Here is a 14,841-nt window from a genome sequence, read left to right on the forward strand (position 1 = left end):
AAAATTAAAATTTTTTAAGAATGCGATTTGCACCGATTTCCAAACGGACACTAAATATTTTTTTTTCAAAAATACTTTTGAAAGTATCAAAAAACTGTCAAAAAAATTATTGCTGCTGTATATACGTGTTTAAGTGGATCGACATCAATGACTGATGGGACGAAAACACAAAATTGTATATACAACAGTCAAAGAATGTGGGGCCTAATATGTATGTACATGAGAGTTCTGGATTGTCTGTCTGGCTGATTATTTGCAACCTGAACTGTGGAATCAGTAATGAGATGAATTCCTTGTCTTCCCAAGATGATCAGCTATACTTCCTTTGAAGTAATGAGACTACAAAATGTGAAGGTCGTAACTATCTGTTACGCACTTCAATCATGGAAACTCTTTCCTGTAAAAACATAAATGATAAGTTAATTGCCTTGGAGATATTTAAAAGAAGAAAAGACGCGTGAGGTATGAGGAGCAGATATTCAACTTTCAAAAGCTGTTTTGCAATGAAGTTTTGAAAATGATTGGCACATACCACTGCCAAATGACTTTGCAGTAGCAGCATAAAAGGATATGAATTCCCGGATTCATGGTGGATGCATTGCCAGAATTATGAAAAAAAACCCTAGTTTCTAACATAATATTTTCTTTAAGGAAATTCACTAACAAAGAAATCAGTATACGCACTCACAAAGAGCTGTAAGACCATGGTTGTGCCTGCAGAAGAACAGATATGGAACTCTTTCCTAGATATACTATCAATCAAAAAGATATATATGATATTGAGTTCTGGGATGTGACAGCATGTCAAGTCTTAAGAAAATTTTACATGGGATGCAATATGCTTCAATGTGTACCAGAAAAATTCTCAGTATGCATTCGTTCCCACAAAATAAATCACGTGCACACACAAACACAAACAAGGAGGGAGGGAGAACCTCATTTGGAGTACCATTCTCCGATGGAAACCATTTATTTGGAGTGCTACTCTCGGATGGAAACCATTGCAAAAGGACACCCAAATTCATGACGTTAGGAATCAATTTGAACAGGAGAGGAGTAGTCACCTGAATGAGCATCAATCAAGTAAGGGTTTAATGCAAGAGAACCAAAACATTGTTAAAAAGCCATGTTACATTTGCAAGTATCGAAGAAACGAACCAGACTGAGAGCTGTTGTTCCAAGAAGAAGAAGATACATCTTTCCCTGCATCAAAACCACCAAAATGGTTTAAAAACTAATGAAGGATGGGCAAATGTTCATATAGTTACACAGATATCTAATCATGACATCAAACCTAAAACCACCTATATGTGCGTGCAACCCTAAACCCTAGTTCCACATAAACGAGATTTCCTTGTGATAAAAAATTATACGCGTCTGTTTCGTTAATGGCACCCTAACTATCACACACACACACACAAACAGAGAGAGAGTTCACCTCAACAAGATGAAGATTTGAGGCACGACTTAGGAGAACAAAAGCAAATTCTCCAATTTGAGCAAGTAATACTCCAACCTACATCATAGTACATCAATTTTTGTTCAGGAAAAAAAAAGGAAAGAGAAAGGAGTTTCAAGTACAATTGTCTTTTTTTTTTGTCAACAAACATAGCAAGCCAACTCACGAGGAATGATGTCCTAATGCTATATCCAAAGGCTTTAGTAACTGCAGCAGCAATGGTTGTCTTGACAACTATAACCAGAATCACAGATGCTAGCAATATATCCACATGGTTCCATAGAAAATGTACATTTATGAGCATTCCAATGCTAGAAAGAAAGAGAGCTGCAAACAGGTTCCTGATTGGTTCCACCTACAAAGTAGACAGTCAATTTCAAAACATATCAATCTCATTATTATTTTTTTAACATAACATAACCACACGGAGAATAATTCCCATGCAAAAAAGAGTAACATTGTGATGTCCATCGACTACAGCTGTTAATCTCGTAATTAATAGAGTGATGGAGCCACTAAAACAAGTTACAGAGATCCAGAGTCAATTTACAAATTTAAATTAGTGCATTATTTCCGAGAACATAACTTTTATACTGAATCCATACTACCATTTGTGGCAGTACTTGGCACACAATCCATTGCACAGAAGAATACCTGTTCTAAAGTATGCTGTGCAAAGTCAGTGGTAGATATCATGACTCCAGCCATGAAAGAACCCAACTCAAGACTAAGGCCCAGCTTGTCACTGCACTGAAATGGTAAAGAAAATCTAAGAATAATGAGAACAAGATGACAAAAACATCACCAAGAAGCAATGCACTGATAGTTGAAGGAAATCCAAGAGTAATGAGAACATGATGACAAAAAAATTTCCGTTCTGCCCTGAATCATGACATACTGTATCTCAACATCATAACTTCTGCAGTTAACTAAAGATGAAAACTCACAGTTTGACTAAATGAATTTCTTTCATATATTTGATGATTTCTGGCCTAAGTATAAACACATGTAGCATAGTCAAGGAACCATTCTACTATTTATATGACTAACCACATATTGGGAGCTTTATACCATATATCGATCATCATCGTTCAAGCAGAACTTAGACGATGTCTATAAATTTGTCAAATTTCAATGTTAGGTTTTCTTACATCCTCTGCCTTAAAAATATATTGCAGTTCCACTCTGCTTGTTTGTATTAGTGGAATTTTGGATTCAAATACAAATTATTATTTTTCAGATGCAAAAAGCTACATAAAGCAAGCATTTTCCTCTGTCAGAATAATGGCCATGATGGTTATCAAACCCTTAAAGAAAAAATAAAAATGTAAAAAACTGCTAAGAAATCGAATTGATCTTTTGAGCATGTAACTGATGGATGGACAACAGCCCTACAACCTTAAAGTCAGAGCTTCAACCAACCATCAAACTTAGACAAATCAAATAATTTCAAATGAAGCAAATCACCATATAGATTAAATAGCTCGTGATTAAGAAAGCAAAAACATGCAATGTACATATGCTATTGCCAGTTGAGATGTTCTTGTTTGCAAATATCTCATATGACATTGTAATCCATATCACTCCATCAATGACAAAAAATATGTTAAACAAAGTTGATACCTACCATGTCATGGAAAGGATAAAATTTATTGCAGCGACATGTAAAAAAACTATTTTTCCTAGGCAAGGAAGGTACATAAAATTTTCACCTACCCAAGCAGACAACAAGCAGAAAGCCACAGCAGCAAGCTGGTAGAGTTCACTTGTCTGAGTCACAAGATGGAACACAAAGAGTATGCTTAGAAAGAGGCCCTACTCAACCGGAAGGTACTTGAGCAAAGATAAATAAGAAATGTGGCCCACACTAAAGGCTATCAAAAACTCACTTGAGATGATAGCTGTATCATTAACTTAAGAAAGCGAGGAACAAATGACCAGGACAAGAAAGATGCAGCCATGAGGTATAAGGACAAGACCAACAACCTGAAGTTAGTGAGCAATAGAGGTTAGATTCAATAAGGATCATTTACATGGGGTCATTAGCCAAAACATATGGGGGGGGGGGGTGTTGGTTGGCAATCAATCAATAACAGTAAATAACTTCCATTATTGGAAAAAAAAAGAAAGACAGGAATCATTTATACAAAAAAAATATTAGGTGACAAACAAACTTACAACTTCCCCATTGAAATCATTCCTTGTATAGCACCACTGTTGCCACCCAAAACTGGAAGCAATGCAAATAATAAACCAACAGCACAATCCTGAAACAATTCACAAGATCAGACAAGTGGTTGTGCATCAGCGAACCTTTTTCAAAATTCAATGTATCATCAACGACATGCTTAAATATAAACCAAGTAAGAAAATAAATACAACCTGAAAAATCAGTGTCCCAATCGTCACTTGACCATGAAGAGAACTACTACTGTTACGTTCCATCAAAAATTTCACCACCTGATAAAAAAAATTGCATGAATCATATTTGCAAACAACAAGGAGGAATCAAACAGAAAGGAGAGAGAATAGTGTCAGAAACAAGTCTAGACCACTGCTGTTGATGACATTGACAGGAAGGAACCCACAAATACACCCTCAGATAACTTTGCTCCACACAACTGCAAAGTTAACAGTGGTGCAAGCTTAGCATCCAATCTGACCAATCATACAGATTTCTAGCATAACTGAGTTACAAGATTTAAGCATCGTACCACAGAAATTATGCCACACAAGCAAATAAATATTACAATTTGAAGCATCCCTCCAAGAATAGCGACAGGGCCCACCACTTTTAGCTGCATTGATGATAAGTCAGAACAGCTTCGCTAAATCAAGAAAAACAAGCTCTTTTTTTTTATAATAAATTAAGGAAATTTTAAGACAATAGCTTCCCTAGATCAAATACAGTTTACCTTAGTCAAAGAAAACTCCAGCCCTAAAGCAAAAAGAAGAAACACAACACCAAACTGTGCAACAGTTTCAACCTGTGATGAAGCCAAGAGAACATGTCACCACTGTTTTTATCAACATTACAGCATATAAATGCTTTACATGTGGATTTCTCAGATAATAAGCACCTAACAAGGGTTGGAGCATATGGATGGATACAATTATTAGTTGCTAAACTATATGCACCAACAAAGTCAAAGTCAAAGTTGAAACAACCCAACTGACAACCATTTTTGTCCCACCAGTTATATTGCCATCTGGAATTTTGTATAAATAATCTAACATGAAAAGGACATTAAAAGGTCGCAAAACTTTTGATAACTCATAAAACTTGCATTTCCCATACAATGCCATCAATGAGGTTATAATAAGTGAAGCAAAAGCAAAAAGAAAAGGTACACATTTGGGAAAAATTAAGAATCACATACCTGTACCATCTCACTGATGAAATTTAGACCACCTGGTCCGATGATGGAACCTGCTAGAAGATAGCCAACGATAACCTACCATATGTATTACATGTCAAAAGAAAAAAAATTACCTTAAATATTACTCCATTGCATAAATCACATGATATAGCTGAACATTAGAGACAAAAGATTGTGGCAATTGAAGACAAATGAAACCACAATATACAGATACTAACCGGTTGACCCAAACAAGAAGAGATGATTCCTCCGATGGCAGCAGAAACTATAGCAACAACTAGATCTGAAATTAGTCTGCAGGTATGTGAAATAAATAACACTGCATTAACAGTACATTCAAAACTTGGAACCTTAAATGATAACAGTTAAATCAAGTCAAAATATAGATACAAGAACTGTGCAGATAAGAAATCAACAGCTTATCACGCAGCGAGTTCTCAAGAGTAATATTTGCTCTCCTAAACAGCCAAAAAAATAGAGAGAGAAAATGAGTCATTCACCTCACATCTACTTGAAGTATTGGGTACTTGGATTTCTTGTTTGACATGACAAATACATTATCCTACAATTAGCAAGATAAGCAAGTTAGAGGGGATGACCACAGAAACCAAAAGTTGGATCAAAGAATCTGTCTAAAAATTTCACGAAGAGAACTAATCATTGAATTTCAGTGCACCTTTTTGTCAATCAGGGTTTCTGTATCCTCGGATTCCTCATTTTCTAGAGAAAATACATCTTGAAGTTGAAAAGGTCTAGTTCCACTGAAAACAAAGAGGAAAGAAAGATATATATGACATCAGAATCTCACTTTTGTACAGAAAGAAAGGGAAACGAAACTATATCTCAAAACATATGGTAAAAAATGCAATAATTTGCACCCAAAAATATTTTACAACTCCCATACTTGGCCACTTGTGTATCATTTTTTTTGCCCTTGTCGTGAGTTATTTTTGCTACAGTCTCCAATACAGCCTGCGAAAACATAATCAGAAGTCCTCTTTAACATTAACACTAAGAAACAACTAGTAGTAACAGACAAATGACTTAATTAGGTAAAAAGCTGGAGATAATGATACCTAGACAGTATTTATGTTAAATAGTATTGGCGTATGAAAAGGCCAAAGGAGAAGATATTGGTCCTACCATGTTTTTGGGGTGCAGAAAAAATATGACATGTTGAAAAAAGTTAAATTTTCTCATTAATATAGATGATGAGGGTTGCAGCCACACTGTAGATTAACAGTCTGGATCTTGCATAAGCTAGATCCCTGGCAAGATTATTTTCTTCTTCTTCCTATTTATCTCTTATGTTCAGTAGCAAACTCCAGGAAGGTCAAAGTTTCCAAAGTTGCTTCACAGGGGCACTTGTGCAGCAAAGCAAAACTAAAGCTCAAGCCACAATCACTAAATTTAGACAATTAAAAGAAAAATAAACCTACTTGTTGGTCAGCTACACTGTTGTTGAAGCTGTTTCTATCAGAACCTGGTAAAGTAAAAATATGAACCAAACTTAAATATCATCCAAAAATCATTGAAACCAAAAAACTTCCAATAGATAAAATGCAGTAGGTAATTATCATCCCAATTCAATAACAGAAACTCCTATGATCCACAGGACATGTCAATAATCATTAGACTGGAGTCAAAATAACAGACATAAAGATCACACGAGTTGTCAACTTCCAAGTGCAGGACTGGCTAGATTTATTAAACTCTCCAGCCTAGCAAGTGTCATAGCATAGCAAATTATATGCGGCCTAGAAACTTTATTCTCTTCAAATTTAAAGGAAAGAAGCCAAAACTATTGAGGTCAATATCATCTCAATGCAGTTGCCAAAGGATATACTGTTCAATTTGATATATGTTTCTGCCATTGCAAACTTAGCTTTGTATGGACTTAGGTTAATTCCTTGAACTGACAATAAATGTTTTCTGCAACATGTGAAGTAGTTCTTATTCAGCTATAAGCTTACTGAAGATTTGAGTTTAAATCATTATTAACTGACAACTAACTTCCTGTCACATTAAAGCTTTCAAAACTATTTATAAGCTTCACGTTACCTTCTTAAAAAAAGCATCATTTCCGTGTTCATCAGTACCTACTTGATTCAGTTAAATTACTCAAGTTTCAGACTTGCCTAAAGACACCTTCCTCCTGCTATGTTTCCTTATCAATATGAAGGTAACCAATCAAGTCCCTTCGCTCGTCATACAAACTTAACCCAGATTCATATTCCCCCAGCATCCTTTCACTAATTACAAGTACAAAAAGGGATCTTTTCATTGGAAAAAAAAAACACTTTTCAGAAACTAAAACATCAAAGCCTTTTTCAAATTAACTCGAACGTGCTCAATTCAGTCTCAAGATCAAACCCCGCCCTCTCTTAATCAACAGAATCATGTGATTATAACCCAATTCTCTGTTCAGAGAAAAGACTTGCTGCAACTTACAAATTAATCTAATATATTACAAAATCCCACAATTTCTATTCCCATTTCCATAAACACATTAAAACACTTTAAAACAAATCTCTTTTCCATAAACATTCTATATTTCTAAGAATCTGCTTCACTCTACCATTTCTAGTCTTTCATTCACATTAATCACCAAGAACAAGCCAAAAACCTTAATTAAACACACAAAAAAGTAGAATTAAAGCAAGAAAAAAAAAGGGTTCTTTACCTTCAGGCTGATCATTTTCAGAGAACTCTTTTTCAAGAACACGATCAAACATTTTAGCAATACTTCCTTCTCCATTATCTGGTGCTGATGAATTCACCAAATTCCCATAAAACCTCTCTCTTACTTCCTTATCAGATCTCCCATTTACACATATCAAAATCAAGAGCAAACAAAAACACCTGCTGAATCCAAATCCATACGCAAAACCTCCTCTTTTCATGGTTATAAGATCGAAATGCAGAGAGAGAGGGGGAGAGGGAATTTTGTATTTGAAGGAACAAATGCTTTAAAGTTTAATGAGAGACCCTGTGTGTCCTTCTGCTTTAGGTGTTGTAGATCTCTTTAACCGTTGTTGAAATATCAAAACTAGTCCCTAATTATTTACCAAGTATTAAATGGGTGTCTAAACTTAAACTATTGATAACCAAATCCCTAATTTTTTCTAGTGTTTTTCATCAAGTATTTGTTGATGTTTCTATTTGAATATTATGCAGTAAAACGAGTCCCTGAATATTCTCAAAGTATTAAATCGGTGTCTAAACTTAAACTATTTATAACCCAATTCCTAATTTTTTCTAGGCTTTTTCATGAAGTTTTTATTGATGTTTTTATCTGAATATCATGTGGTAAAATAATATCATTTTGAGAGGGTTTGATTTTTTTATTAAAAAATTATTATAATCTAGATAGGAAATCCACTTGAGGATTTTTCTTTTTACTATTAGAGTAACTTAAAGTTAATTTTTACATATCAAAATTAAAATAGCATTCATTTAGATTGAGATGACATATATTCATGTGTTCCAATTTTACTCAAAGATTTTTACAAAAACAAATTTATTTTATGTCATTGTATATATTTTTTCAACCAAATTCGACCTATCTTAAAGCACTAACCAAATGTGATCTTGATGCACTTTCTTCATCTAGTCAATTAATTTTAGGCTTTATTTTTTTGTTGGAAAGTAGTTTTTTTTTTTAAAGTGAATTTCAGAAAAGTGAATTATTTTCCGATGTTTGGTAGTGTAATAGAAAATAAGTTGGAAAACACTTTCCGGTATTTGGTTATGCCATGAAAAATAACTTATTAATGTTTTATTTTTTTCAAGTTTATTAAAATAATGAGGAACAAATCTTACAAATTAAAAAATTGAATGAGAATAAAATTGAAAAAAATATATAATTTCATAAATTATCTCAAATAAAATAAATAATAATCAAAATAATAGAGATCAGATCTAAAAAATAAAAAAATTGAAAGATGAAGAAATTAAAATAATAATAATTACAATCTCATAAATTATTTCAAATAAAATAAGTAACAATAAAAAGAATGAGGATCAAATTTGATAGATAAAAAATTTCAATTAAAAAATGACAAGGAAAAAGCAAATAACAATTATAAAAATGATGATCAAAGTTAATATAAATATTAAATTATAAGGGATGAAATTGAAAGAAAAAAATTCAAAACAAAATATATATAGCAATCAAAAGTTTGAGGATCAAATTTGATATAATCAGCAAATAATATAACATTTCTAAATTTTTCATAACTTATGGAAAGTGTTTCTGCCCAAAATAAAAGGAAAATATTTTCCTAGAAACCAAGCCAAATTTTTCTTTGATTGTAAAATGTTTTCCGTTGACCAACTTTTCTAATAGCAAATAAATACAGAAAAGTTTGAAAAATAATTTTCTAGAAACCACTTTCCAGAAAACAAACGCACCCTTGATAAGCGGAGAATCTTACTTCTCACGATGAGGAATTTTAATAAGTGGGGGGCTTCATTTTATTCGGGGACTATATTGAAAATGAGTGCATAGTTGAGGAATTACTTTGGAATCTACCTTGGGTTTAAGTTAGTGAAATGATGGTGGCGTGGATTGATTTGGTTGGTTAGTGAGAAATTAAATTAATGAGTTTTTTTGGTTAGCTTGAGAGTTTTAAATCACGTGGGGGTAGCGGTAAGAGATGGACTTTCTAGAAATATGAATTTGATACAAACCAAGATTGGATCAAAGGTGAAGGAATCAAGATAGATAGCAACATTCAAACCAACTCTCTTTTTTTTTATCTCTAAAGACAAAAACATTGTAACTAATTACGGAATTTTTTTTTAAAAAAAAAATAATTAAAAATATATTAAAATTATGTTTTTCACCAACATATCAAAATTATTTAAAAAATTAATATTTTTTAGATAAATAATAATTTAAAAAACAGTATATAACACAAAAAACAAACATTTATTAAATAATTTATTTCAAAATTTCATCTGATTTGGATCCTAGATCACGAGGTATTTAGATAAAGAATCTGTTTGATATTATAATTATAATTAATTTTTAAAGTATTTTTTATTTAATAATATATATAAATAATATTTTTATTTTTAAAAGTTTATTTTTAATATCAATACTTATTAAAAAAATAATAATTCCAAACTGCTCGGAAGCTCCCGGGCCAAAATCAACTTTGCTCTAAAATTAGTTGGCTGGTTGGTTGTCTAATGATGGAAAAAACATGTCCATACCATAAAACGACCTGTCATGCGCGTTAACCACATGACGTCCACCCATTTCACTGGAGCGTGTGTTCTCCACCAGATCACCACCACTTTCATAACTCCACGCATAAATTTCACCGCCAGCCCACCTTCCTTGACGAACCAAGAATTGGAACCAGAGAATTCTCAAGAAACTTTGTGGGAGAGAAAGGCTACACGTTTATTAATCATGTCGATGACAGTAGCAAGTACTAGTACTGCAAGTGCTAGTTTTCGTTACAGCAAATCAAGAACCGGAGGGGTCAAGCCAAATATTGCAGCGGTGAGGCCAAGAAGTTTGGTGGTGGTGAGAGCAGAAGCTCAATCTATCAACCCTGAAATTAGAAAGAATGAAGAGAAGGTGGTGGACTCTGTTGTGGTTGCTGAACTCTCCAAGCCACTCACTGCTTACTGCAGGTTTGTCCCTGTTGTCTCTTCCTTGTTTTTCTTTTGTCCTATGAATATTGCCCATCTGCTAAATTCTCCATGTCATGAAACCCCTTGATAGTTGATTTTATTTAGATTTTCTTTTTTTTTGCTTTTCCAAATTCTTGATGATAACTTGCTTTGGCTAATCTTAGATGCTGGAGGTCAGGAACTTTCCCACTGTGTGATGGAAGCCATGTAAAGCACAACAAAGCTACTGGAGACAATGTTGGACCTTTGCTCTTGAAAAAGCAGAAAGAGTAACTTCTTAATTTCCCTTGATTTTGATTTGTGTTTGTCATGTTGAATTTGAAACCTTAGATTTGCTTGTTCTTCTATGAGATAATACTCCCCAATTCCCTTGGATTGGGGTGGGCTCTCTAGTTCCTGTTGCATAAAAATTAAGGTGATATCAATTTTTCCTATGTTAAATGACCTTGTGAGCTTGTGGCATGCCTTTCTCGGGCCTGTTTGTTGCTTGTGGCATACCTTGCTTGTGACCTATGTTAAATGCCTCATATTTATGGTAAATATCCCTAGCACCTCAGCACAATGAACCTTCAATACTCATGCAAGCACTAAATTTATGTGAAAATTTGAAGATGAAACCCATCTTATAGTTTCATTTCCGTTTCTTTTCGATAGTTTGGCTTCCTATTAATCGGTAATCAGGTTTTATCACCTTTTTCAAATGCAAAACATTTCTATATTCCTCTACCTCAAACAACTGCATCCACGAAGCAGTGGCTTCGGCTTGCTTCTTATAGTTACTAGATAGGCTCTTTTTGGATCTTTGCTTCACTGAAGGAAGCTACCTCTAAACCTGCTTACGTTCAAATTCTTATTTTGATTCTTTCATAATTCAGCTCGTCAAAAGTAGACCTCCTGTTCATCTTGGTGTGAACAGATTTCACTTGTCTACACTAGCTAGCTGGGGAGGACATGTTTATGCATTATGTGTACATCATCAAATTGCTACTAATCTGATACAACTTGATTTGATCACTGATAATTAAAATCCATATCGAAACCTTATCCTTTCAATTCGTTCTTTAGCTTAATGTGCTTTTCCTAATAACTCATTATTCAGCCATTGAACTATGCTGTTGTTGAAATATTCAAGTTCCATTGCTTTTTTAATTTGATTTGATCCATCCCTCTCCAATGTGGCTAGAAACAGCCAGTGTGAGACGATTTTGGCATATGAGATGTATTTTATTTTGGCATATGGGAATGAAAGCTACTATTTCTTTATCGAAAGGCTCAATCTTTGATGTATTTTCAAGGAAAGCAGAGAAGGGAACTCTGCAGGAATCTGATGGTTTGAAACACAAGAAGTCTAAAGATCATATCACTGGAACTCGATTCATAAACAATAAGATAACCAATCTACTCTATGAAAACATGGAACATGAGTTTGCAAGGTTTGAAGTTTATGCACAAGAGCTTAAAAATTCAAACTAAGACATACATGTTGAAATTGAATGTGAACTAGATGTAAATGTGTTCAAGAGGATATGTATGCATGCTTCAACTGCTATGACGAGAGGGTTTTTTTATGGGGGGTGGGTGGGTGGGTGGGGGGGGGGGGGGGGGGTATTAGGAAAATTATTGGGCTACATGGTTGCTTTTTTAAAAGGTCCAAATTTGTCAGATGCGACTTGGGATCTAACTTAGAAAAGGGTTTGAATCATTGGGTTGTTGGGTTAATTTACATGTCAGCGTGTCATCTCGTTTTAATATTTTTTTTTTAAAATGACATCATTTTGTTAATTTTTAAAATTCCATGACGATGACTCGATCGAATTTGGTCAATTCAATCGAGTAGGTTAATCCATCAAATTTAGTTGTGTCAATGTTTTTTTTTATTCAAATTAAAATAGGGTTCAGATCAAGTTTCAGTAAGTCAGGTCTAGTTTAATAATTATGGTTCTCGTTATAAAAAATGCCAATAATCAAATGTTTCCTATATATTGGTCTGTAATGAGGTGGGAAAGTAAGAGAATTTGGAGATTTTTGTAATTGCTCATAGAAGATGTTGGAATCAGACTAGGTGCTGGTGGTGATTGACTTCAAATTTAGCCAACACAATTATTTTATAATCTTAATTTTGTTTTTCTAAATATTTAATAATTATATTAGGCTAATGAAAAATGATATTTAGTTTATTATAATAAGAATATTTAAATATTTAAAATATTCAAGAAAAAACTAGAAGTCATACAAGTTTAAATCTATATACATGTAAAATAATAACTTATGTCAAACTTATTTTTAACATAAATATAATAATAGAATTCTAGAATACTAAATATATATTATAACTTACAATTGATATCAATTCAAAGCACTAACATACATGTATAATATATATATATATATATATATATATATATATATATATATAAATTTCATTTTAAATTATGAAATTTTTGTTGTTTTTTAAAATAAATTCTTCAGTGAATTTATTTTCATAATTTTTTTATTGGGATAGATATCACTTGTTATTAAAAATGTTTGCATTAGTATTACAAATTTTATGGTCACTAGAAGTTTATCTAGTTGTTAATATCAGGATTTCGAAAGATTAATCAAGATATGTATAAGCTGGTCTAGATATTCATGGTTAAAAAAAATATTTGGATTAATCACCGGAATCACTCGCATTAAAAATCATGAAAATATTGCTCATACTGTGCACAGAGATGGTGTGTTAGGCACACTAATACTCGTGAAGGAGAATGTAAGAATTCTGATGAATTATGTTAAGGAACCAATAAAGGTGGTGATTTGAGTATAATTTATGCAAAAGAATGTGAAAAAGGGGACAAAACGTGTCGTATCGGAATGTTGAATGGTCGTATTGAGTGGTCTTAAACGTTGATAAGAACCCCGCCACTCATTATTTCAAAGCTGGCAGGTTGGTGTGCTTGCATTATTGGGTGTAAAAACACAGTCTCTCGGACAACCCTACTCATTTCCAAGCTCAAACACAAGTTGTCGGAATCGATGGAAAAGCAAAATTAACGTTTGAAGATTTCTCGAAGAGTGTTTAAAAAGACAAAACAAAAGAGAGAAAGAACTTTTAAGTGAATAAGTGGGTTTATTTCATGGTTACTACACCGGATTAACTTCTCCAATCTATAATCTAGATTCAGATTTAATTTAAATCAATTTTGGTATTAGCACAAATGACTAAGCAGGTTGAACCGGTTAAATCTGAATATATTAAAATTAAAAAAGCTGAAATAATATTGTTTTTTTTAGAAAAAATATAAGTTGATCTAATAAATTTATTATATTCTGATCAGAACCCAGACATCAATTATTTTGTATATTGTTATTTTAAGTACAATTAAAAAGGAGTTAAAAACAATTTTTCATAAGATCACTAATAAATTGGGTTGAATTGCTAGTTTAAGATCTGATGAGATAAAGATTTAATCTCGTTGTGCAGATATAACATTGCTAGAGCAAAAAACTTTTGAACATCATAGAAGATGGAGTGCCAATTTCATAAATCGTATATAGGTTACAATATTAATAATAGGGCCCCACGCACCCTTAATTCTTGCTAAATTTACTACAATTAATCATTTTCATTGATAATTATTGTAATTATTGAGAATAAAATAACATCAATAAATCAGTTGTTTTGATTTGTAGATGATGAGTATTATTTAAAATTTTAAACTATATATATATATATATATATATATATATATATATATATATATATATATATATAAAAGTTATTAATAGAATAATAACATCAGCTTGCATGAAGAAGATGGTAAAAGTGAGGATATACTATATAGTTTATCCTTTTGTATTGAACCCGGTGCTGGAATTGAGCTAAGTTTAAAATCTGGCGGGTTGACCTGAACCCGGTGCTGGAATTGAGCTAGGTTTGTGAAAAAATAAGGGTAGTTAAAAACCCGGTCAAAAACCCGATTGCAACCCGTTGACTATTTTTTTTATTTTTTACCAAAACGACGTCGTTTTGATTTATAAAAAAATTGAAATTGATCCAGTTAAAACCTGTGACCCATGCCTTAGGCTGCGTCGATCATCAGATTAGGTTTAAAAACACTGATTCTTGGAATAGCTTATCCATAACCAATGATTCGTGGGTGATTCGGATTTTGGGTACATTCATGGCGTTCAATCCAAGCCAATTTTCTTAAAAATTTATTAAAAATCACATTTCTTGAAAATTAAAGCATGAAAATTAATGAATCTCAGTCTGCAATTTAACACCTGCATAGCTTCATTAGTTTTTTTCTTTCTTTCTTTTATTAAGATTCTCGAGTATAAGTTTAAAAATAAGCTGCATCCAGTGAC

The 14,841-nt window shown here is 32.8% G+C and overlaps 2 protein-coding genes across 3 annotated transcripts; one reads left to right on the top strand and one right to left on the bottom strand.

The window, feature by feature from the left end:
* Nucleotides 1-97: 97 nt before the first annotated feature.
* Nucleotides 98-7,835, bottom strand: LOC7476771 (K(+) efflux antiporter 5). 2 transcript variants are annotated; one of them, XM_024585967.2, is made up of 20 exons: nt 7,523-7,835; nt 6,279-6,322; nt 5,744-5,811; nt 5,516-5,600; nt 5,340-5,401; nt 5,058-5,133; nt 4,840-4,914; nt 4,375-4,446; nt 4,174-4,257; nt 4,012-4,080; nt 3,842-3,919; nt 3,638-3,726; nt 3,349-3,445; nt 3,176-3,229; nt 2,114-2,209; nt 1,626-1,814; nt 1,439-1,516; nt 1,159-1,203; nt 950-1,064; nt 98-397 (listed from the first exon to the last, which is right to left on the bottom strand). In XM_024585967.2, exons 1-20 carry the CDS (start codon nt 7,740-7,742, stop codon nt 378-380), a joined length of 1,716 nt encoding a protein of 571 aa, XP_024441735.1. In that variant the 5' UTR covers nt 7,743-7,835; the 3' UTR covers nt 98-377. The 2 variants fall into 2 exon arrangements, with proteins under 2 accessions (XP_024441735.1, XP_024441734.1); XM_024585966.2 differs by having other exon boundaries at nt 936-1,064.
* A 2,227-nt stretch (nt 7,836-10,062) lies between these two features.
* On the top strand, nt 10,063-10,929 carry LOC7476772 (uncharacterized). Its single transcript, XM_002321818.4, has 2 exons — nt 10,063-10,488; nt 10,653-10,929. The coding sequence occupies exons 1-2, from the start codon at nt 10,076-10,078 to the stop codon at nt 10,759-10,761; spliced, it is 522 nt and encodes a 173-aa protein (XP_002321854.2). The 5' UTR covers nt 10,063-10,075; the 3' UTR covers nt 10,762-10,929.
* The last annotated feature ends 3,912 nt before the right edge of the window (nt 10,930-14,841 follow it).

The sequence above is a fragment of the Populus trichocarpa genome, chromosome 15 (assembly GCF_000002775.5).
Source record: "Populus trichocarpa isolate Nisqually-1 chromosome 15, P.trichocarpa_v4.1, whole genome shotgun sequence".
Taxonomy (NCBI): domain Eukaryota; kingdom Viridiplantae; phylum Streptophyta; class Magnoliopsida; order Malpighiales; family Salicaceae; genus Populus; species Populus trichocarpa.

Coding starts and splice junctions, on each gene's coding strand:
- LOC7476771 (XM_024585966.2), bottom strand. CDS start 7,742: ATGAAAAGAGGAGGTTTTGCGTATGGATTTGGATTCAGCAGGTGTTTT. Junction 3,230..3,348: donor TGATACAGCTATCATCTCAA/GTGAGTTTTTGA, acceptor CTTGTGACTCAG/ACAAGTGAACTCTACCAGCT. Junction 398..935: donor AGAATGGTACTCCAAATGAG/GTTCTCCCTCCC, acceptor ATGTTTTTACAG/GAAAGAGTTTCCATGATTGA.
- LOC7476772 (XM_002321818.4), top strand. CDS start 10,076: ATGCGCGTTAACCACATGACGTCCACCCATTTCACTGGAGCGTGTGTT. Junction 10,489..10,652: donor CCACTCACTGCTTACTGCAG/GTTTGTCCCTGT, acceptor GGCTAATCTTAG/ATGCTGGAGGTCAGGAACTT.